This window comes from Herpailurus yagouaroundi, unplaced genomic scaffold (genome assembly GCF_014898765.1).
Source record: "Herpailurus yagouaroundi ecotype Mexico unplaced genomic scaffold, PumYag 141, whole genome shotgun sequence".
Taxonomy (NCBI): domain Eukaryota; kingdom Metazoa; phylum Chordata; class Mammalia; order Carnivora; family Felidae; genus Herpailurus; species Herpailurus yagouaroundi.
In genome coordinates, this window is record NW_024412396.1 from 65,699,456 (window position 1) to 65,721,276 (window position 21,821).

General features: G+C 36.6%; 2 protein-coding genes across 6 annotated transcripts in view; both read left to right on the plus strand.

Annotated features, from left to right (window-relative positions):
• The window catches only part of LOC121032407 (uncharacterized), a 57,256-nt gene extending 55,809 nt beyond the window's left edge, over positions 1 to 1,447 (plus strand). Inside the window, exons 5-6 of the mRNA XM_040478435.1 lie at positions 1,048 to 1,095; positions 1,344 to 1,447. The gene's annotated coding sequence lies outside the window, so the exon portion shown is untranslated. The remainder of the gene's footprint in view (positions 1 to 1,047; positions 1,096 to 1,343) is intronic.
• Positions 1,448 to 1,600: 153 nt separating this feature from the next.
• Positions 1,601 to 21,821, plus strand: part of UNC79 (unc-79 subunit of NALCN channel complex) — a 280,616-nt gene continuing 260,395 nt past the window's right edge. For 2 of the 5 annotated variants that reach the window (XM_040478111.1, XM_040478109.1), the window contains exons 1-2: positions 2,146 to 2,192; positions 11,764 to 11,837. Coding sequence is in view for 1 of the 5 variants with exons in the window: in XM_040478092.1 (XP_040334026.1) it covers positions 2,171 to 2,192 (22 nt within the window). In the remaining 4 variants the exon portion in view is untranslated. Of the gene's footprint in view, positions 2,008 to 2,082; positions 2,193 to 11,763; positions 11,838 to 21,821 lie in introns of those variants that run through there. The other 3 variants (XM_040478108.1, XM_040478112.1, XM_040478092.1) reach the window with 2 other exon arrangements.

A 21,821-nucleotide genomic window follows, 5' to 3' on the forward strand; every position in this document is an offset into this window, starting at 1 on the left:
AAATTTTTTTCCAATTGTTTTCTTTATCAAAGCCTCAAGCCTTCCAGAAATTTCTGAGTAAATCATTGAGCCTTCTTTTAATCACACAAAATATTTGATATCTTCAAAGATTTATATTATATTCATATTTTCTTTCAGAATGGTTCTAGCTTATTTTTACCCCAAATTAACTCGTCAGCATTATTCTTTACACCATCATTTATCTTTGACTGAAAAATGGAACTTCTCTGGGATGTATTTTTAGGAATGAACAATGGTGTAGGGTGATCAGCCTGGTTAGGAAGACCAACCTGTCAATCAGTGATGTGATTTAGTCTTAGTTGTGTATACACCCCAAAGAGCTAAATTGTTAACATTTTTGCCACTATTATAGAGTTTTGCCACTGTGTGCATCATAATGGGCAGTTTCCTTGCTGTGAGAAGACTTTTTCAGGCTATTCAGAAACATCTTTTCTTGATATGTGGTCACATATTTTTTTCTTAATTGTCAAAGATTTATTTTGAATGTGTTGTATGTATCATATTCAATTTAACATCCTTTTCCCTAAAATAAGGATTATGCTTTTTAAGTTTTTTATTTTCTAATTGTTAAATTATTTTTATTTAAACATTTTATTTATTTAAATAATCTCTGTACCTAACGTGGGGCTTGAACTCACAGCTCAGAGATCAAGAGTCGCATGCTCTTCCGACTGACTCTGCCAGGCGCCCCAAGGATTATTCTTTTTTGGTGAGATGGAAAAATATTGATATCGATTTAGTCACCACAGTTATTAGCACTGAAAACAATTGCTCAACTCTTACAGTATTGTTTCCATAGCTTTTGCTAAATCAACGTGCTTTGATCATTGCTTCTTAGCTTTCACAAATTATTTAGGTTATTTGAATTAAAGAGTGGTCACAGCGGTTGGCAAATGTACAGCACATTAGTTTTAAAAAGACTTCAACTAAAAGGACTTTAATTTAGAAGGACTTTCACATCCATGATCATTTGATCTGCCCAATAAGTCTTTCAGCGACCAAGCAGGTTTTATTCTCATTTTACAGATGCAGAACCTGAGACTCAAGGACATTAAAAGATTGGTTCTAAAATGAGTAAGTCTTGAATCTGGTTCTGCCTGACTCTAAGTCCAGGCTCAGAACGTCCCTCCACTCCGCAGTTGATTCTTTAAGTATCTTCTATTAACATGTATGATGCCCCTTTCCATTGGCTTCTTTTGGTTTTTCAGCAGTGCCACGTGCCAATTTCCTCACGTGCCAATTTCCATTCTGGGTGGTTGCAAGGGAACACACCTGGGTTCCTTGTCTCTAATCTTTCATTTTTCTTTTCTGTGGCCCTCCAGCTTCACCTTCCGTGGAATTCTCCTCCTTCCTTTGCCCCAACTTTTTAAGTCGTCTCCCAGCCCCCGGGCAGTGGGACCTCCCATACTAATCATCAGCAGGAGAGCCCATCAGAGAGGGGAGGCAGAGGGCACGGACCGCAGCACGCCGGGAAGCCATGCTGAGCGTTACTTGTGCATTTCCTTCTTCGCGGTCCTCTGGAGCGTCCTCGCCGCCCTCCGGCCCCGGCTGTCTCCAGCCCGCCCCGGATCCGCCTCCCCCTCCTTCCTCCGGGAGGTTGAGACCAAGCGTGGGACGCACTTGTGTCCCTCCCCGGTCACCTCGTTGAGGCACCGGGGCTGCTCCCGGAGCTGGATTTACAGGCCCGGAGAACGCCAATGGGAGATCCAAATGGTCGGGGACTCCGGCACTTTAAGAGGCTTTTCTCTGGGAAACACCCGTCCCCTCCGAGCGCCTTATGAATGGAAATACTCCTCCCCCGGTCGAGCCCATTTTCCCATTTCACCAGGAGCCGCGGGTTGCTCTCTCCTTTCGGTCTCCCCGCCCACATCAACGCGGGCAGCTCCAGGAGGGGACGGACAGGAAGCCTTTGGCCGCCTATTAAATCCCACCCATTTCTCCGGGGGCGATTTCCTAACCTTCCGGGACCGAATTCTGCAATTTGATGTGCGTTTTGTCCGAATGGTAGCGACACGGGCCTAAGGGAGGGGGAAAGCAAGGGGGTGGGGGGTGGGGGGTATGCGCTCTTTTCCTCGCAACATCGCTGGCGGAGCGAGGGAGCTCACACGACACAGATTTTGGGGCAAAGCCTTTCCATCTGGACAGCACCATGTCCACCAAAGCGGAGCAGTGTAAGTAGCAGCCGGCCCGGCGTTCCGGCCCGGCCTCCGGCTGGGAGCTATTGCAGTTGCGGCGTTTGCGGCTGCCGGGAGACCTTGGCATCGTGCTGGTGCGGGGGTGGGGGCTGAGGTTGGGGCGGGTGGGGGGTGGGGGACGGAAGAGAAAGTGGGGGAGGGTGGACGTGGATGGCAACGCGGCGCTGTCCCCGGTGCTGAAAAATAATGCTGTCTTCTCGGGCTTGTGGTGGGGTTTCGCAAGACTGAAAGACCCTGCGAAATGAAATTGAAATAGGGTCATTCTCGGGAAAAAGAGGCCTCATATCTTTCAGATAAACATTTCAGTATCTCTTGTTGGAGTGGGGGAAGGGGGGCAGCGGCAAATCAGGGGCGGGGAACTGTCAGTGCAACCAAAGCCTGCCTGGCCTTCTGAGCATGCCCAGTTCTAGGTGCTGGAGCCATCGGGGAGTTTGAGTCTGCAGTTTCCACTTCGGGTTGGAGAGGCAGGAAAGGAGAGAAGGGAGAGGGAGCCGGGAGTCAGGCAGAATTCTGGACCAGTGTGAGGAAAATCAACTCCTGAATACCTACACTAATGCAAAAACTAACCCCAACCACAGGTTAAAGCAAGAGTTGGTGCTTTGCATGAAGGTGAAAGGGGCTCTGAGAAAATGATCTAATTATTTTTCCAAAGAGGTTTCCTTTGTAGGGCAGCTCACACAAACTACAACAAATAGCAAGAGGATTTTAGTTGTCTCAGTGTGTTTGGTTGGAAACAACCTGCTAACTCCTTGTGCACAGAGGAAGTTTCTAATATGCTTCCTATAGCCTTTCTTATTGCAGTGCGCATTTGTAGGCCGGTGGTATGTACTTCGTAGGTTGATTAATGTGAAATCTTTTCCCGAGTGCACTTGAGGGATTCAGGAACTTAGTTTTTGTAAGTAAAAGATATTTTTATTAAGCAATGAGTTTGAATTTTTAACAAATATGCCAGAACTGGTTCATCTAATTGACTCTTGTTTCTCTCAAAGAAGTACACAGTTAAGTTGATAATGCTGTCCTGTCACTACTTAAGTCTTTGTATTTCTTTTTTTGGAATGGCTATAAAAGCCATTTTGTGAGACACCCGACACAGTAGTCTCATTATTGTGGGGCAGTATGTTGTATATGATATGCATATGCAGTGTGCCACTTATTCACCAGATAGATGAAATGAACTGAAGGCTCACAGAACTCCCAGATTGATGGTTCATTAGAGATTCTCTATGCCCACCTACCATCCAGTGCTTGTACCTCTTAACAATGTTATTTTTGGAATCTGGAACATCTGGTTTGTATCCTAGTTCTGCCATTTACTGTTTGACCTTGGGCAAGATAATTGATATCTCTAAACTTTATTTCCTCATCTGTAAACCTGGGGTAATAATGCTGATGGCGTTGTGATTATAAATGAGGGAATACACATGGAAGATTGAGTAGCGAGCCTAGCACATAAAAGAACTCAAGAAATGATAGCTCTTCCCTCTTAATATTCCATCTCTTCTAAACAGAAAGTTCTTTTGTGAAATTTTTGGCCTGTTTTTAAAAGTTAAATCTAAACCTCAAAGAAAAATTTTGCTTCCACATAGGATTTCAAACAAATTGAATGCATTATGTTTTGAGTAATGGTAACATAGTTGGAATCAGTGTGAACTTTCCACTTAAGAATATTACACCCTTGAAGGTTTTATCATAGTATGTTGTTAAAAAAACCACCACCTGTCATTTGATTTTATAGTTACATATTATGTAACTTCAGGTTAAAACCAGTGAGTATTACTGTCTTTTTTCTGTGTTTTCGTTTCCTTGTTATATTTGAGATGCACTGGATGCATTGTCTTGTCTCTTTCCTGGGCAGTTAATGCCAGGATGAATAAAATCTACTGGTGGATTTGGTTGTGTAGTGCAGGTAGTGTGTAATTAAGAAGCTATTTTAAAAGTGTTTGTAAAACAGATTTTTTTTCCCTCTGTAGATAATGGAAAGGACACCATATTTGAAGTTAGAACATGTGGATTTGAGTTTTTCATGCCCTTCTGATTAACTGTGAGACACGGGGCAATTAACTTAATACTTTAGTGCCTCAGAGTTTCCATCTATGAATTAAGGGATAATAGTAGCAGCTTTATTTGTCCTAAGTGTTCTGTTCTGGAAGGCAAAGAAGGTAAATGGGAATAGGCTGTGAAAAGGATAAAGATGTTTTGGGTGTTTTGAGGTATCTTTATTTATAGTGAAGGGAAGTTAAAAATTTCTTTTTTTTCTGTTTTACTTGCACTAACATGAATGTATTGTCACTTGAGTGCACATTGTATACCTGAAAATAGAGCAAACACATGAAAATCTGCATGGTTGATGTTCATGAAGGGTGAATACTTTTTAATAAAGAGAAGTTGCAGATTTGTGGTATTTTATGCTTGGACTTAGTAGGAATATGGCTAGAAGGAAGGAGAAAGAAGGGAAGGCTACGATATTTTTCTCTCCTACTGGATGCGAAGACCACCAGAACAGGAGAGAACTAGAGAGTTTATTTATCCTCTGAATTCAGGATTATGCACAGTACCACTTGTCTAAGGACCAAGAGGAAGAATGAGGTTTAATATAATGTCACAATATTATTTCTATTGCTCTTCTTCCTGAGGCGTCTTGATGTAGGTAGAGGTGTCACTGGTGCAGGAAGTGGAGATAGTTTGGTTGAACCAGCAAGAGGAAGCACTTGCATTTCAACCCAAACAGATTACGTGATTTACCTTTGAGATGTAATGTATCACAGATATGTGAAAAATGATTTTATTTTTATGTAGTGATATTTTCTTGTGTGAAATAAGTAATAATGATGAAAGAGAGACTAGTATTAGCTAGGATATAGTTTGGAGCTGTTTTTATACATTCACTCTGTTTCCTGTATAATGTGCAGAATATCATAACAGAAGGTGAAGCTTCCTAGCAATTTCTTAAGGCGACTGCACAGAGCTAAAACTTTTTTCCTCCAAATGCTTCTTTTTCTTACAACATTCACTGTAGTGAAAATGTTTTTGTAGTTGCTTTAGAATCTGAAATGATTCTTTCATTTGGGGTTCTAAGGAATCCACCTCCTCTCCCTTTCTCTGTCTTCTAAGAGTTAAAATGGAATAATCTGGAGTACTTTGGATGTGCTCTTTCAAAAGAAGCATCTTTCAGTAACAGCAGAAGTTGAGTTGGGGTTCTAGAATCAGACTGCTGCCTAAGTATAAATTCTGGCTCTGCTTCTTGGAATCTCTGTGACCTTAGACAAGTTAACTCAACCTTTCTAAGCCTTGACTGTATTATCTATAAAATGGGGATAGTCATAGTTGTTGTGAAGATTAAAATGAGGTGATCCATGGAAAAGTGCTTAGCACAGAATCTTGGCACATAATGAGGGGTTAATAAATGTTAGCTATTATTATCATCATCATCAAGTATAAAATCTTATGCTTGCTGCTAAAATGAGGATAATTATAAATTTGGATCTACTTACCCCCCCAGAGTGTAGCAGAAAAAAAAGTAACCATGATATTATTTAAATGGGACATGGTCTATTGGACTATTTTTTATTCTCCTTTCCTTGTCTCTGGGTCTCCTCTACAGCAGTCAGCCTAACCCATTTTAAGTGGGAGGAGATTTCTGCATGGCAATTCCTTGACTTGGTATATCTAGCAAGACACTGGCTAATCATCTAAACAGAGGATTTCTAAGGCATGAAATCCCTATCCATCACTTTTTGTATTATAATGATGGTGTAGTAGCTGATAAACACAAATCACTTATATAAATATCCATCAAAATGTTTGTCAATTTTGGAAATTAGCCTGCTGAGTATAAATTCAAAAAAGCTAATTATAGAAATGTGAATATATGCTATTTTTAATGTGCTTATCCTACTCATCTTAAAAAATTTTTTTTGAATGTTTATTTTTGAGAGAGAGAGAGCATGAGCTGTGAAGGGGCAGAGAGAGAGGGGAACAGAGGATCCAAAGGGGCCTCTGTGCTGATAGCAGAGAGCCTGATGTAGGGCTCAAATTCATGAACTGTGAGATCATGACCTGAGCTGAAGTCAGATGCTTAACCGACTGAGCCATCCAGGTGCCCCAGTCCTACTCAACATCTTTATCTTAGTAACTAAAAGTCTTTTTGATTATATGAAAAACACTTTTAAGAGTAGAGATAATTAGCACTATGAATTGAAGTTGAACTTGGCCCTGTCCCATGCATCTTTAAGGGTCATATTTAGAGAAATTGAGGGGCGCCTGGGTGGCTTGTTCGGTTAAGCGTCCGACTTCGGCTCAGGTCATGATCTCACGGTCCGTGAGTTCGAGCCCCGCGTCGGGCTCTGGGCTGACTGCTCAGAGCCTGGAGCCTGTTTCGGATTCTGTGTCTCCCTCTCTCTCTGCCCCTCCCCTGTTCATGCTCTGTCTCTCTCTGTCTCAAAAATAAATAAACGTTAAAAAAAACTAAAAAAAAAAAGAGAAATTGATAGTTAAAAATTATTTTATGTACATTATATTACTGTAAATAGAATATTGCTGTATTACTAATATTATTATAATAGAAAAACACTTCTTTGAATAGTACTGCAACTTGTAGTCATTTAGAAATCTTGGCACAACAACATTGCTAACCTCATAGAGAAAACTAGTTTTATTCACACATACAAAAATTGGAATATGGTTATTAGCCGTATTTGTGGTAGCAAAAAGAGCACATGGTTTTTAGCTCTTGTCTTACATGGTTTCTCTGCATCATTTGACAGTAGTTGCCACATTTTAAATTTGAACTCTTCTTTTCTTCTTTCTTTTCTGGCTGTTCCTACTCAGATTATTTCCCTTAGGGCTACTTTCTTCTCCCTATTTTTTATGAACAGCATTTTGTCATTAGGTTCCCCCCTCCTTTTTTAAATTGCACAGGTGCTTGGTTTCATTCACTTTCATCAGTTATCACCTCTATGTGGATGGCACCCAAATACAAGTTTAAAGTCTAAACATGTCTCTTGAACAAAAGCCTCTATCTCTATCCAGGCATCCTATAGTCATCTCAAACCCAAACTCTTTGTCTTCTCCCTCATGCTTGTACTTCTTTGGGTATTACTCATTTTAATGAATAGCACTACCATCTACCCATTCACCCAAGTGAAAAAACTGGGGAGTCTTCTTAAACTTCTCCTACTCTTTGTTATTACAGAGATACAACAAATCACCAACCCCTGTTGATTCTAGCCCATGCAACTAAATTGCTGCCCAACTCTTTGATCTACTTATTTTGGATTTTTTTTTTTCCAGTTCCTCCAATGTACTGTTTTCTTTTTACCTCAAATGCTTTCTTTTTCTCCATGCCCTCTTCTTTGCCTTTCTTTTGTCCAGCACTTAGCTTGGAAGCCCTGCCTGATTGCCAGTCTCCCCTTGTACGCCCCTCTCGTGTACTCACACTGTATGGAATAATTTGTTTTCTTGTTAGGTGACCTCATTTACTTTATGTATAGACTGTATTATGTTCATTTTTGTGTCTCCAGTGTGCAAACACCATTGTCTAGAGCACAGTGTATGCACAAAAGCTGTTTCTTCAAAGTAAAAATGATTGAGAGTGCATTAAATGTCTTTTTATAAAGAAGGATTACATAATCCAATTTTTGGATACATTAATTTGAAGATTTCATATTTTTGTTAATGTGAAGTTTTGCACTCAGTACAATGTGAATATAAACTATACAGAATGCATGCTTTTCAATTGGATTTACAAGTAAATAAAAATACACTTTAAAAGTATGTAAAACATATTTGCTAAATCAAATTTTATAGTATTTATATAACAAGTTATACTTTTTCTGAATGTTAATTGTGTTTTTGCTTCTTTCTCATTAGCTAAAATTTTCTGTTACTATATTCAGCATAATAGTTATGATTCCTAATTGGTAGACAATCTTAGTACATAGCCAACTGTTTTTCTTATGATAAAGTGACAATACATTTGAAGTTGGGGACTTGTGATGCTGTAATTTAATGTGGATCCTTTGATAATACATCTGTTCAAGTTTTATGTATTGATTACTCAACCTATAAGTAGGCTTTACATTGGGATTTTCATTTTATAGTATTGTTGTGTTGTAAACTCACACTTATTGCTTATATTCTGAAAAGATAGGAGTAGCTATTCATAGATGAGCACATATATTGGCTTAGAACTGAAATGTTTATTGCATCAAGAAGTACATTAAGCAAAATGTATTTTTATCAATAAGCTTGCTTTCTATAGTATGTGTCGCGACCGGCGCGACAAACACCGAGGTCAGGCTGAGACCGGGTCGAGCAATGTTCCCCGTTGACTCAAGCCAACCAGTATGGAAAGCTCAACCATTTTATTTAGAATTTTTAGTTTTTTTCAATTCATATGTTATATTTTTGTCTTGTTTTTCTCTTCTTTTGTGGTACCAAGCAATCCATATTTCATCAGCTTGTCCATTCACTTACTTAGCAAATATTTATTGAGTGTTTACAATGTGTCAGACTCTGTACTAGGTTTTAGAGGAGATTACAGTTGAGTACTCAGGGGCATCCCACTTTGCTGAGGTGTATATACTCTATTTTCAGCTTTCCTTTGATACGCTGTCTAGGTCCCTAAAAATAATAGGAAATTGATGAACTTGTCATGACTTATTCATAGAGAGACAATGCTTGCTCCTTGTGACCATTATTGCTTTTGTTGTTGTTGTTGTTGTTGTTCTTACTGGAGGCTAAAATTTTTGTAGAGAATCTTGTTAGAATCCCTGGCTGCCACTCAGCATTGTTCTCATTTTCCGGACTTTTCTGGTTATTCTTTCTCAATCTGCCAAATTAATTTTATAATAAAGTTATATATCTCCAGAAAAAAGCCTGATAGCATTTTTATGACTATCACATTAAAATTAGAAAATAACTTATGTAGGGAGAACTAATATCTTTAGGATACTGAATCTTTTAAAAATATTTATTTATTTAGAGAAAGAGAGAGTGAGAGAGAGAGTGTGTGTGCGCGAGCAGGGAAGGGGCAGAGAGAGATGAGAGAGAGAATCCCAAGCAGGCTCTGTGCTGTCAGAGTAGAGCCCCATATGCTCGAACTCACCAACCGTGAGATCATGATCTGAGCTGAAATCAAGATCATGATCTGACTGAGCCACCCAGGTGCCCCAGGATATTGAATCTTATCTAACAACATGATATGTTTTTCCATTTGTTCAAGTCTTTTCATGCCTTTTTAGGGATGCTTTGGAATTTTTTGTTAACCTTATGTTTAGTATTTTCTTTTTTTTCTATCATAATTGGGGTCTATCTTCCATCTCTGATTTTTTACATGAAGGCTATTGATCTTTGTATGCAAATTTTATAATCCTACTTTACTAAATGATCTTTGTGTAGCAGTTTGCCATTTATTTTGCGGGGAGTTTTCAATGTATTTATAATTATACGGTCTGTGAACAACAGGAAATAATTTTATCCTTTCTTTTCTATCCAATTCTTATATCTTGAATTGCTTTCTCTTTTCTAATTGCATTGGTGAGTATCTCCAACACAATGTTAAATATGGTGTAGATAGTGGGTATTTTTGCCTTGTTTTTAATTTTCGTAGGAAAGCCTCTAGTATTTCTCTTTTAAATAAGCTATTATTTGGGGCTGAGATAATTTACTAAGGAAGTATCCATCAATTTCTATGTTATTGAGCTTTTTACAAAAACCTGACTGGTGCTGAGTTTTCTATATTTTTGGAAGCCATATGACCTCTCTTAACTTTATGAATATGCTGGGTTAGATTTTGTCATATTTTATTTAATAATTTTTGCATTGATATTCATGAGTTATATTGGTCCACAGGTTTTTAAAACATTTATAGAGGTGTCTGGGTAGCTCAGTTGGTGAAGCCCCTGACTCTTGATTTTGGCCCAGGTCATAATCTCACCAACTGTGAGCTGGAGCTCCGCATCGGGCTTTGTGCTGAGAGCCTGCTTGGAATTCTGTCTCTCGCTCTCTCTGTGCCTTTACCTTACTTGTGTGCTGTCTCTCTCCCTTTCAAAATAAATAAATTTAAACTTAAAAAAAATATTTATGTATTCATTCATTCATTCATTCATTTTTGTAGGGGTGGAGGTTGGGAGCAGTTCTAGTCAGGATCTGAGAACATTGTTGTATTCACTATGGAAAATGAGTTTGGAAGTTTTCCTTCTTTTTATGCTCTGGAATGATTAAAGTAACATTGGGGTTACCTGATCTTTAAGTTTGTTAGAGTTCCCTTGTGAAACCATCTGGCTTGGTGCTCTTTTGTAGTGGAACTCTAACTTCTTTCTCTATGTCCTCTATGACTCTTATTCTGTTTAGAATTTCTGTTTCTACTGGGGTCTATTTTGGTAGGTTTTATTTCTTTAAAACATTATTCATGTCATCCAAGTTTTCAAATTTGTTTGTATAAAATTTTGCAAGAGTCCCTTAGAACTTTTCTAAAAATTTTCTTTATTTTAACTTCCTTGTCATTTCAATTGTTGTGCTTTTAATGCTATATACTTATGTTTTCTCCTGACTACCCCCTCCCTCCTTTTGTCATGAGTGAATTAGTGGTTTGTCCATTGTTGCTTTCTTTTCTAGGGAACTAGTTTTTGGATTTATGTATTGATTCTACTGGTTTTTTTTTTTTTTTTTGGTTTCTAAATTAACTTGTGCCATTTATTATTAATTCTCCTTTTCCTTGATTTCTTTGTTTTATTTTGGTGTTCCCTAGAAGGCTTTTTGAGTCGGGCGCTAATTTATTTATTTTAATATTTTCTATATAGGCATTTCATGCTATGTATTTTTCTTTGATCCTTCCTTTCTCTGTAGCCTACAGATTCTGATAATGTCAGGCTTTAATTATCATTTTCAAGAAATTCTACAGTTTAATTTTGTATTTTGCCTTTGATCCAAGAGTTGCTTAAAAGTGGAAGGATATTTTAGTTTTTTTAAATTTTGTTATTTATTTCTATTTTTATTGCATTATAATCTGAGGATGATATTTGCATTATTTCTATTCTTTGGACCTTACTGTGGTTTTCTCTGTGGCCTAAGATTTAGTCAGTTTTTGTGAGTATTCTGGGTATACTTGAAAAGAAGTTGTAATCTCTATTACTGGGGCTCAGAGTTTGATGTAGATCTGTAAGATCTATCTTATTTATGTTGTTTAGGTCTTCTGTACCTTTATTAATTTTTCATCTGCTTGATCTTGGATTGTGAGAGGTATGTTAAAGTCTATTATTAATGTGTTTTTGTCTATTTCTCCTTTCATCTCCTGTAGGTTGCTGCTTAATGAAGGCTATTGCTGTGTTATTGGGTGCATAAATGTTAATAATTATAATATCTTCATTGTGAATTGTAGACTTAAGCATTATGAAGTGTTCTTCTTTATACATTTTAATGCTTTTGGGTCTCAATTCCACCCTGTTGGATATCAAGATTATGAACCCTATTTTCTTTTATTTGTGTTTGCCTGATATATCTTTCTCCATCCTTTTATTTTTAACTCTTTTGAATCTCTTTGTTTTAGGTGTGTCTCTTGTATTCTGCATAGTGTTGGATTTTGCTTTATTAGACAATCTGAAAATCCTTTTCTTTCAATAGGTGAGTTAAGTCCATTTACATCTATTGATATTATTAATATGTTTGGCCTCAGTTCTATCAAATTGTTTTATTTTTATATCTTTTGTATCCGTGCTTTTTCATCATGCAGTGGGTTTTATCTGCTTGTGTGTTTCATTGGTTAACTTTTTACTGATACCTTTATATACCATTAGTCCATTTTTGGGGGGCATACGTATGGGTTGCCTACATTAAACAACACTGAAATTATCTGGTAACCTCTTCTCCCTTACTCCTTCTACTCCACTATCTGATCTAAAGTAATATCCTTTTATTTCCAATTAGTGTCTATTAGACAATCATATCCATATGTACTCCTTATTTCCTCACTCCAACTATTGATAATTATACTGTATTTACTATATTGTTTCCTTTATAACCACAGTTTAGCTTTGTTCTACAGGTATATTTATATCTAATGACCATCACGGATTCTTATATTACAGTTTCTCAATCTTTTTGATTGTCTGAATGTTCTTTTCTAATCGATTCTTTAGGAAGGGCTCACAGGACCAATGTATCCCAAATTTGGCAAGTTTATAGTAGTTTGCAGTTTGTATTCAGACATCAGTTTGGTGAGATATAAAACCCTTGACTCATATTTCTTTACCTTGAGTATTTTACATATGTTACACTATTTTTTTTGAGGGTGGGGTGGGCATTAAGAATTGTTGAGAAGTCTGGTGCAGTCTTGTTTTCTTTCCCTTATGAGTGACTTAGCCTTTTTGCCTGATTGCCCAAGGTTTTTTTTATTTTTCTTTAAAGTAGTTTTAACTATAATATGATTCTGTGTTGGCCATGCTGAAATGATTGTGGTGTGTCTTTTCAATATGTAATTTCAAGATTTTTTTTTAATGTTTATCTATTTTTGAGAAAGAGAGAGAGAGAGAGAGAGAGAGAGAGAGAGAGAGAGAAAGTGCAAGTGGGGGAGGGGCAGAGAGAGGGAGACAGAATCCGAAGCAGGTTGCACGCTCCGTGCTGTCAGTGCAGAGCCTGATGCAGGGCTTGAACTCATGAACTGTGAGATCATGACCTGAGCTGAAGTCAGATGCTTAACTGACTGAGCCACCCAGATGCCCTAATTTCAAGATTAAAAAAAAAAATTTTTAGGAACATGTTCTGGAATAGTTTTAGTATTTATTTTGTTCTATTATTTGATATTCTTTGTGATCCCTATCATATGTAATTTTTTTTTTTTTTGCTTATCTTCTGTATGGATCACTTTCTGTTGAATGTTTTTAAAATCTTTCTTCATTTCTTTTGAGTTTTTTTAAGAGTCACCCACACAATGTACTTTTATTTCTCTATATGTGAATCAGCTTATTCATGGTGATTCCACATATATGTAGAAATATATTTATTTAATCCTTAATTTGAAATGTCACATATAAATAAAACAATGAAACCGTTCTGTTGAATATTATCTTATTTCTCACAAATTCAAACTTATTCAGTATAAGTAAGTACAAGCATCTGACTATGTCATTATGTCTTCTAGTGTAAACATGCCCAAGTACCTACGTATTGGAATACATGTTATTTTCTTCCCTCTTTTTTTCTGGAAATAATATATATAAAAAATTCACCCATTTTCAAGGCAGAGTTTAATGAATTTTGCTAAGTATATATAATAGTGTAACTACCACCCTAACCAGTATAACGAATAGTCCCCTTATCTTAAAAAGAGTCCTTGTGTGCCTTTGCTCTTTTTTAAATTGAAGTGTAGTTGACTTACAATATTACATTAGTTTCAGTTGTACAGCATAGTGGTTTGATGAGTTTGTACGTTATGCTCTGCTCACCACAAGTGTAGCTACCATCTGTCACCATATGATGGTATTACAGTGTCATTGACTGTATTCCCCTTGCTGTACCTTTTATTCCCCTGACTTTACTCATTCCATAAATGAAAGCCTATATCTCCTACTTCTCTTCACTCATTTTGCCCATCCCCCTATTCCCCTCCCCTTTGGCAGCCATCAGTTTGTTCTCTGCACCAGTGGGTCCGTTTCTTCTTTTTGCTTGTTTGTTTTGATTTTTAAATTCTGTATATAAGGGAAATCATATGGTATTTTTCTTTCTCAGTCTGACTTATTTCACGTAGTGTAATACCCACTAGGTCCATCTATGTTGTCACAGATGGCAAGATCTCATCCTTTTATATGGCTGAGTAATATTCCATTGCTTATATATACCACATTTTCTTTATCCACTCTTCTATTGATGGACACTGGGGCTGCTTCCGTATCTTGGCTATTGTAAATAATGCTGCAGTAAACGTAGGTGTGAATATATCTTTTGTAATTAGTGTTTTTGTTTCCTTTGGGTAAATACTCAGTAGTGGAATTACTGGATCATATGATATTTCTATTTTTAATTTTTTGAGGAACTTCCAGTACTGTTTTCCATGGTGGCTGCACCAATTTATCTGCACCTTTGCTCTTGATCTTTTTCCTCTACTGCTGGTCTCAGGCAAACACTGATCTGCTTTCTGTTGCTATTGTGTTGTGTTTTCTAGACTTTATATAAATAGAACAATTGAGAACATAGTCTTCTGTTGACTTCTTTTATTTAGCATAATGTCTTTGAGGCTAATTATTGTTGTATATATTAATATTTTTCTCCTTCTTATTGTTCTGCAGTATTCCATGGTATGCATACAATATTTGGGCTGTTTTCAGTTTTTGGCTATTACAAATAATGCTGCTAAAGGTATCTGCATACATATTTTCATGGGGCCATATTTTTTATTTCTCTAGGGAAAACATCTAGGAGTAGAAATGCTTGGTATTATGGTAAATGAATATTTAACATTATAAGATAGTGCCATATTGTTTATCAAAGTGGCTGTAACATTTTGCATTCCCACCAGTACTGGAGGAGGGAGTTCCAGTTGTCCCACATCTTCACCAGCACTGGGCATTGACTTGGTATTAACGTAAGTTGTTCTAGTAGGTGTGTGTAGTGGTATCTCACTGCGGTCTTAATTAGCATTTATCTTAGGACTAGCGATGCTTTTTATGTGCTTCTTGGCCATTTGTATATCTTTTTATGGGACATGTCTCTTTCAACCTTTTGTTAGATTTTTGGCCTTTTTGTTGAGTTGTAAAAGTTGTTGATTCTGAATACAAGCTCTTTGTTGTGAAAAATTTTGCTTCTAGTCTGTGGCTTACCTTTGTGTTTTCATAACTGACTTTTGAGAAGTGAAACTTTCAAATCACGAAGTCCAATTCACCAACATTTTTTTTCTTTTATAATTTGTGCTTTTGGTGTCCTGTTTAAGAAATGTTTGCCTCACCTAATGACACAAAGATTTTCTCCATTGTTTTCTTCTAGAAATATAATAGTTTAATTTCTAACATTTAGGTCTATGAATACTTTGAGTCAATCTTTATGTTTGGCAAGAGGTAAGGTTTGAGGTTCATTATTTCCATATACAGTATCCAGTTGTTCCAGCACCATTTGTTATAAAAAAATATCTTGTCTCCTTTGAATTATCTTGGTACCTTTGTTGAAAATCAGCCCATCATATATCTGGGTCTCTCTCTAGACTTTATTCTGTTTATTCATTTATATGTCTATCCTTAGGCCAGTGACATACTCTCTTTATTACTGTAAGTTTATAGCAAGGCTTGAAATCAAGTAGTATAAATCTTCCAACTTTGTTCTTTTTTTTTTTTTTTTTTACAAATTATTTTAACTATTCTAGGTCCTTTTCTATCAATGTAAATTTAAAAACCAACATGTCATATTTTTTCAAAAGAAATTTATTTGGATTTTGGCCAATACATCAGTTTGAGGAGGATTACTGAGGAACACTGAGTTTTTTAGGAACACTGAGTTTTCTAATTCTTGGAATGAGACGTATGTGTACTTATTTAGGTCTTGTTTGATTTCCCTTTGTAATGTCTTGCAATCGTTACATCATTCATTAAATTTATTCCTAAGTATTTTTGTGGAGTTGTTTTCCAAATTTCATTTTCTAGTTACTTGGTGTTAGCATAGAGAAATACAGTTAGTTTTTCTATTTTGATCTTATATCCTGCACTGCTGCAATGCTAATTACTTATTAGTCTAGTAGCTTTTTGGGGGGTATTACTTAAGGTTTCAACACATACCATCCTGTCACCTGTGAATAAAGAATGTTTTTACATCTACCTTTCTAATCTTCATGCCTTTAAAAAATATGTTTTGGGGCACCTGGGTGGCTCAATTGGCTAAATGTCCAAATTTGGCTCAGGTCATGATCTCATGGTTGATGAGTTCGAGCCCCACGTGGGGCTCTGTGCTGACAGCTGGAGCCTGGAGACTGCTTCAGATTCTGTGTCTTTCTCTGTCTCGGCCCCTCCCATGCTCATGCTCTGTCTCTTTTTCTCTCAAAAAATAAATAAACATTACAATTTTTAAAAAATGCTTATTTATTTTTGAGAGAGTGAGAGAGCATGAGTGGGAGAGGGGCAGAGAGAGAGACAGAGACTCCCAAGAAGGCTCCATGATGTCAGTACAGAGCCCAATGTGGGGCTCAAACTCATGAACTATGAGATCATGATGTGAGCCAAAATCAAGAGTCGGACACTTAACTGGCTAAGCCACCTGTGCACCCCTAATATTTATGCCTTTTATTTTTTCTTATGGCCTTATTGCACTGGCTAGGACCTACAGAACAGTGTAAATGAAAGTTATTTGAACAGACATCTTTGCTTAGTTATTGGTTTTACATAGAATGCTTTGAGCCTTTCACAATATTGTACCAATGTTGCATTCCTGAAATAAATTGCATCTGGTCATTATGTATATCTTTTAAAAATGGTGGTGTATTCTGTTTGCTAATATTTTATTAAGAGTTTTTCTATCTATGTTCTTGAGAGATACTGGTCTATAGTTTTCTTTTTTTGTGGTATCTTTACCTGGTTTTGGAATCAGAGTAAAATAAAATTGTCCTCATAAAATAAATTGGGAAGTCTTCTCCTTTTCTGTATTTTCTGAAGGAGTTTGTATAGAATTGATCTTCATTTTTCCTTAAATTAAAAAAAATTTTTTTAAAGGTTTATTCATTTTTCAGAGACAGAGAGAAACAAAGTGTGGTAGGGAGGATGGGCAGCTAATAAGGGAGACACAGAATCCGAAGCAGGCTCCACACTCTGAGCTGTCAGCACAGAGCTTGACACAGGGCTTGAACTCACAGACCGCGAGATCATGACCTGAGCTGTAGTCAGATGCTTAACTGACTGAGCCATCCAGGTGCCCCTATTTTTCCTTCAAGTTTTGATAAAATCCATGACTGAAGCCACTGGAGCCTTTTTTTTTTCCCTTTTTTGTGGGAAAATTTTAAATTTTATGTTGAATTTAATAGATTTGGAGGTGTTCAAGTTTTTTGTTATTATTGTTTTAATTTCTTCTTTGTCAGTTTTGTTCTTTGTGTGTTTTTAGAAATATGTTTATTTTATTTACTTAGAGAGAGAGAGAGAGTGCATGCATATGCGTGCGCATGTAAGCAGGGGAGGGGCAGAGAGAGGGGGGAGAATCCCAAGCAGGCTCTTTGCTGTCAGCATGGAGCCTCAATACCATGTACCTCACGTGTACCTCAATGCCATGACTGTGAAATCATGACCTGAGCTGAGATCAAGAGTCGGATGCTTAACTGACTGAGTCACCCATGAGCCTCTGTTTTTTGTGTCTTTCAAGGAATATGTCTGTTTTGTCCATTTGTTAGATTTGTCCAGGTGTCCATTTATTGGCACAAAGTTATTTGTAACAATCCCTCTTATTCCTTTATCCTTTTTATATCTGGAGAAACTGTTGCTATATGTTTCTTTCATTTCTGATATTGGCAATTTACATTTCTTTCTTTTTTCTTGACTTATCTAGTTAGAGGTTTATCAGTTTTATTGATCTTTTCAAATAGTGAGCATTTGGCTTATTTTCTCTAACGTTTGCCTGTTTTTCTGTTTTATTGATTTCTGCACTTACCTATACAATTTCCTTTCTTTGATTTACTTTGGATTTAATTTGCTCTTCTTTTTCTGGTTTCTTAGAGTAGAAGCATATATATATATATATATATATATATATATATATATATATATATATATATATATATATATACACACACACACACACACACACACACACACACATATATGTATATATATATTTTTTAAATATATGAAATTTATTGTCAAATTGGTTTCCATACAACACCCAGTGCTTAGCCCAAAAGATGCCCTCTTCAACACCTATCACCTACCCTTCCCTCCCTCCCACCCCCCATCAGCCCTCAGTTTGTTCTTATTTTTTAAGAGTCTCTTATGCTTTGGCTCTCTCCCACTCTAATCTCTCTCTCTCTCTCTCTCTCTCTCTCTCTTTTTTTCTTCCCCTCCCCCATGGGTTCCTGTTAAGTTTCTCAGGATCCACATAAGAGTGAAAACATATGGTATCTGTCTTTCTCTGTAAGGCTTATTTCACTTAGCATAACACTCTCCAGTTCTGTCCACGTTGCTACAAAGGGCCATATTTCATTCTTTCTCATTGCCACATAGTACTCCATTAGAAGCTTATATTTTTGAATTGAGACCTTTCTGCTATTCTAATACGGGCACTTAAAGCCACAGATTTCCTTGTAAACTCTACTTTAACCACGTTCCACAAATTATGATGCACTGTATTTTCATAATTGTTCAGTTCAAAATATTCTCTAATTTATAGCATAATTTTTCTTTGACCTCAAGTTTCTTTAGTATTGTGTTAATTTACAAATAATTGGAATGTTTCCTGGTCATCTTATTTATTGTTTTTGATTTCTAACTTAATTCCATTTTTGTCAGAGAACATAATCTATATGATTTCAATCTTTTGGCATTGATTGAGACTTGTTTTATGGTCCAGAATGTGGTTTATACTGTAAATATTCCCTGTATAATTGAAAAGAATGAGTATTCTGTAGTTGTAGAGTGATGTGTTTAAATCTATGTCCTTGCTATTTTTTGTCTAGTTTTTTTATCAGTTGATAAAAGCATATTAAAGTTTTTAACTATGATTATGAAACTATTTTTCCAATTTTTGCTTCATGTGTTCTGCAGCTCTGTTATTGGGCTCATACTTATTTATGGTTGTTATGTTTTCCTATTGAATCTTCTATTTTATCATTTTGAAGTATCTTCTTTATTCTTGTTAATATATTTTGCTTTGAAATCTCCTTGTCTGATATTAATAATGCTACTCCAGGCTACTTTTATTTACTATATTTGTGGCATATATTTTCCATTAATTGTCTTATAGTCTTTAAACATTTCCTATTGGCTTCTTTTCTAAAATCTGTTTTTAAAAAGTGTTTATTTAGGGGCACCTGGGTGGCTCAGTTGGTTAAGCGTCTGACTTTGGCTCAGGTCATGATCTCGTGCTTTGTGGTTGTAAGCCCCATGCCAGGCTCTGTGCTGACAGCTCGGAGCCTGGAGCCTGCTTTGGATTCTGTGTCTCCCTCTCTCTCTGCCCCTCCCCGGCTTGTGCTCTCTCTCAAAAATAAATAAATACTAAAAAGTTTTTAAAAAATGTTTATTTGAGAGGGAGAGAGCATGTGAGCAAGGGAGGGGCAGAGAGAGAGGGAGAGAGGGAATTCCAAGCAGGCTTTGTGTGGTCAGCTCAGAGCCCAATATGGGGCTTGAACCACCAACCATGAGATCATGACCTAAGCCGAAATCAAGAGTCAGACACTTAACCATCTGAGCCACCCAGCCACCCCCAATTTCCTATGGCTTCTAAGATATTGTCTTTTGCATTTTTAAGTAAAGTTTGCCATAGCAATTAGAATGTATATCCTGGGGGTGTCTGGCGGGCTCAGTCATTAGAGCACGTGACACTTGATCTCGAGGTTGTAAGTTTGAGCCCCACATTGGGTATAGAGATTACTGAAAAAATCTTTAAAACAAAGTTTAGAATGCACATCCTTGATTTTTCATAGCTAATGTACAATTAATCATGTCCAACATTAGCTAATATATAGAAATCTTGTACCCTTAATACCCATATCATTCTTTATTTTATAGTTTTTTTTTTTTAACTTTGTAATGTTTATTTTTGAGAGAGAGAGAGAGAGTACGAGTGGGGGAGGGTCAGAGAGAGAGGGAGACATGGAATCTTAAGCGGGCTCCAGGCTCTGAGCTCTCCCACAGACCCCGGCGCGGGGCTCGAACTCACAAATGCTGAGATCAGACCTGAACCAAAGTCGGATGCCCAACTGGCTGAGCCACACAGGTGCCCCTATTTTATGGTTATTAAATGTAATACATCTACATATGTTATATGCCCCACAAGGCAATGTTATGATTTTAATGTTATATGGTTTAAGTTATAGGGTTAATAAATTAAGAAGAAAAAGGAAATAGTCTTTTGTATTTTCCAAGAGATATGTTATATCTGATGGTCTTCATTTTTTTCTGAAGATTCAGGTTTCTGTTTCTCTTCTACCCCAAAACTTCCATTTAGCCTTTTCTCTAGTGCAACTTTGCTTGTGACCAAATTTCTTAGATTTCTTTTCTCTGAAAATGTCTTTAGTTTGCCTTCATCCTTGAATAATATTTTGCTGAATATAGAATTCTGATTTGATGTTTTTTTTCTTTCTTTCAGTACTTTAAAGATAATATTTTATCTGGCCTTCGTGTTTCAGAGGGGAATTTAGCCATCAATTGCAATACATGCATATTATGTATGTAATATATTGTTTTTCTCTAGCTACTTTCAAGATACGTTGTTTATCTTTGGCTTTTAACAGTTTGACTATCATATGGGTCTCTATTGGTATGGGAAATTTTTGGCTGTTATTTCTTCATATATTTTTTCTGCTCCATTCTTTTTTTCCTCTCCTTCTAATAGGTCTCTGGAGCTCTGTTCATTTTTTCCCCCCAGTCTTTTATTTTCTCTGTACTTCAATCTTGGATACTGTCTGATGATCTATTTTCAAGTTCATATACTCTCCTTTGTCATGTCCATTTGGCTGTTAAGCCTATCCAGTGAATTTTTTTATATCAGAAATTATATTTTTCAGTTCTAGAATTTCCATCTTGTTCTTTTTTAATTATTCTTATTTTTCTGCGGAGACTTCTTATTTCTCTGATTAGAGGTTCATGCACTGAAAGCATGTTTTGTTTTACTTCATTGAAGATAATTCTAGCCGTCGCCATATACCTTGCCTGTTAGTTCCAATATGTTTCATTTCATGATGGAACTAGACTGATTTTCTTTGCTTCTCAGAAGAAATGTGTTTCATTTTCTTGGCTCTTTGTATTGGATAATTTTGGATTGTTGTCCTGGACATTATAAATGTGAAGTTGTGGATACTTTGGATTCTGTCATTTCCCACTGATGAAGAATGTTTTCTTTATATTAGTAGGTCATTTTCTTGGCTGGGCTTGAACCGCAGACTCTGTTACTTATGAAGTAACCTCTTACTCTGCTTAGATCTTTCATCTTCAACTAGGCTGCTTTGAGTCTGCTTTGTATTTGTGTGGTTCAGGTGTTAGAGAGGGAGGTGAATATTTGGAGTTTGCAGGTACCCCATCCTGCTCTTTTTGTTTTTGGTGGGGTTCCTCCTCTTGCTTTGTCACCAGCCAGTATTCACAGCTTGCCAACATTCCTTATCTGGTTCCCCAGGCCAAAAAGATTGTGGGTTTTCTTTTTTTTATTTATTTTATTTTATTTTATTTTTATTTTTATTTTTATTTTATTTTATTTTATTTTATTTTATTTTATTTTATTTTATTTTATTTTATTTTATTTTATTTTATTTATTTTATTATTTATTTATTTATATATGAAATTTATTGTCAAATTGGTTTCCATACAACACCCAGTGCTCATCCCAAAAGGTGCCCTCCTCAATACCCATCACCCACCCTCTCCTCCCTCCCACCCCCCATCAACCCTTAGTTTGTTCTCAGTTCTCAACAGTTTCTTATGCTTTGGCTCTCTCCC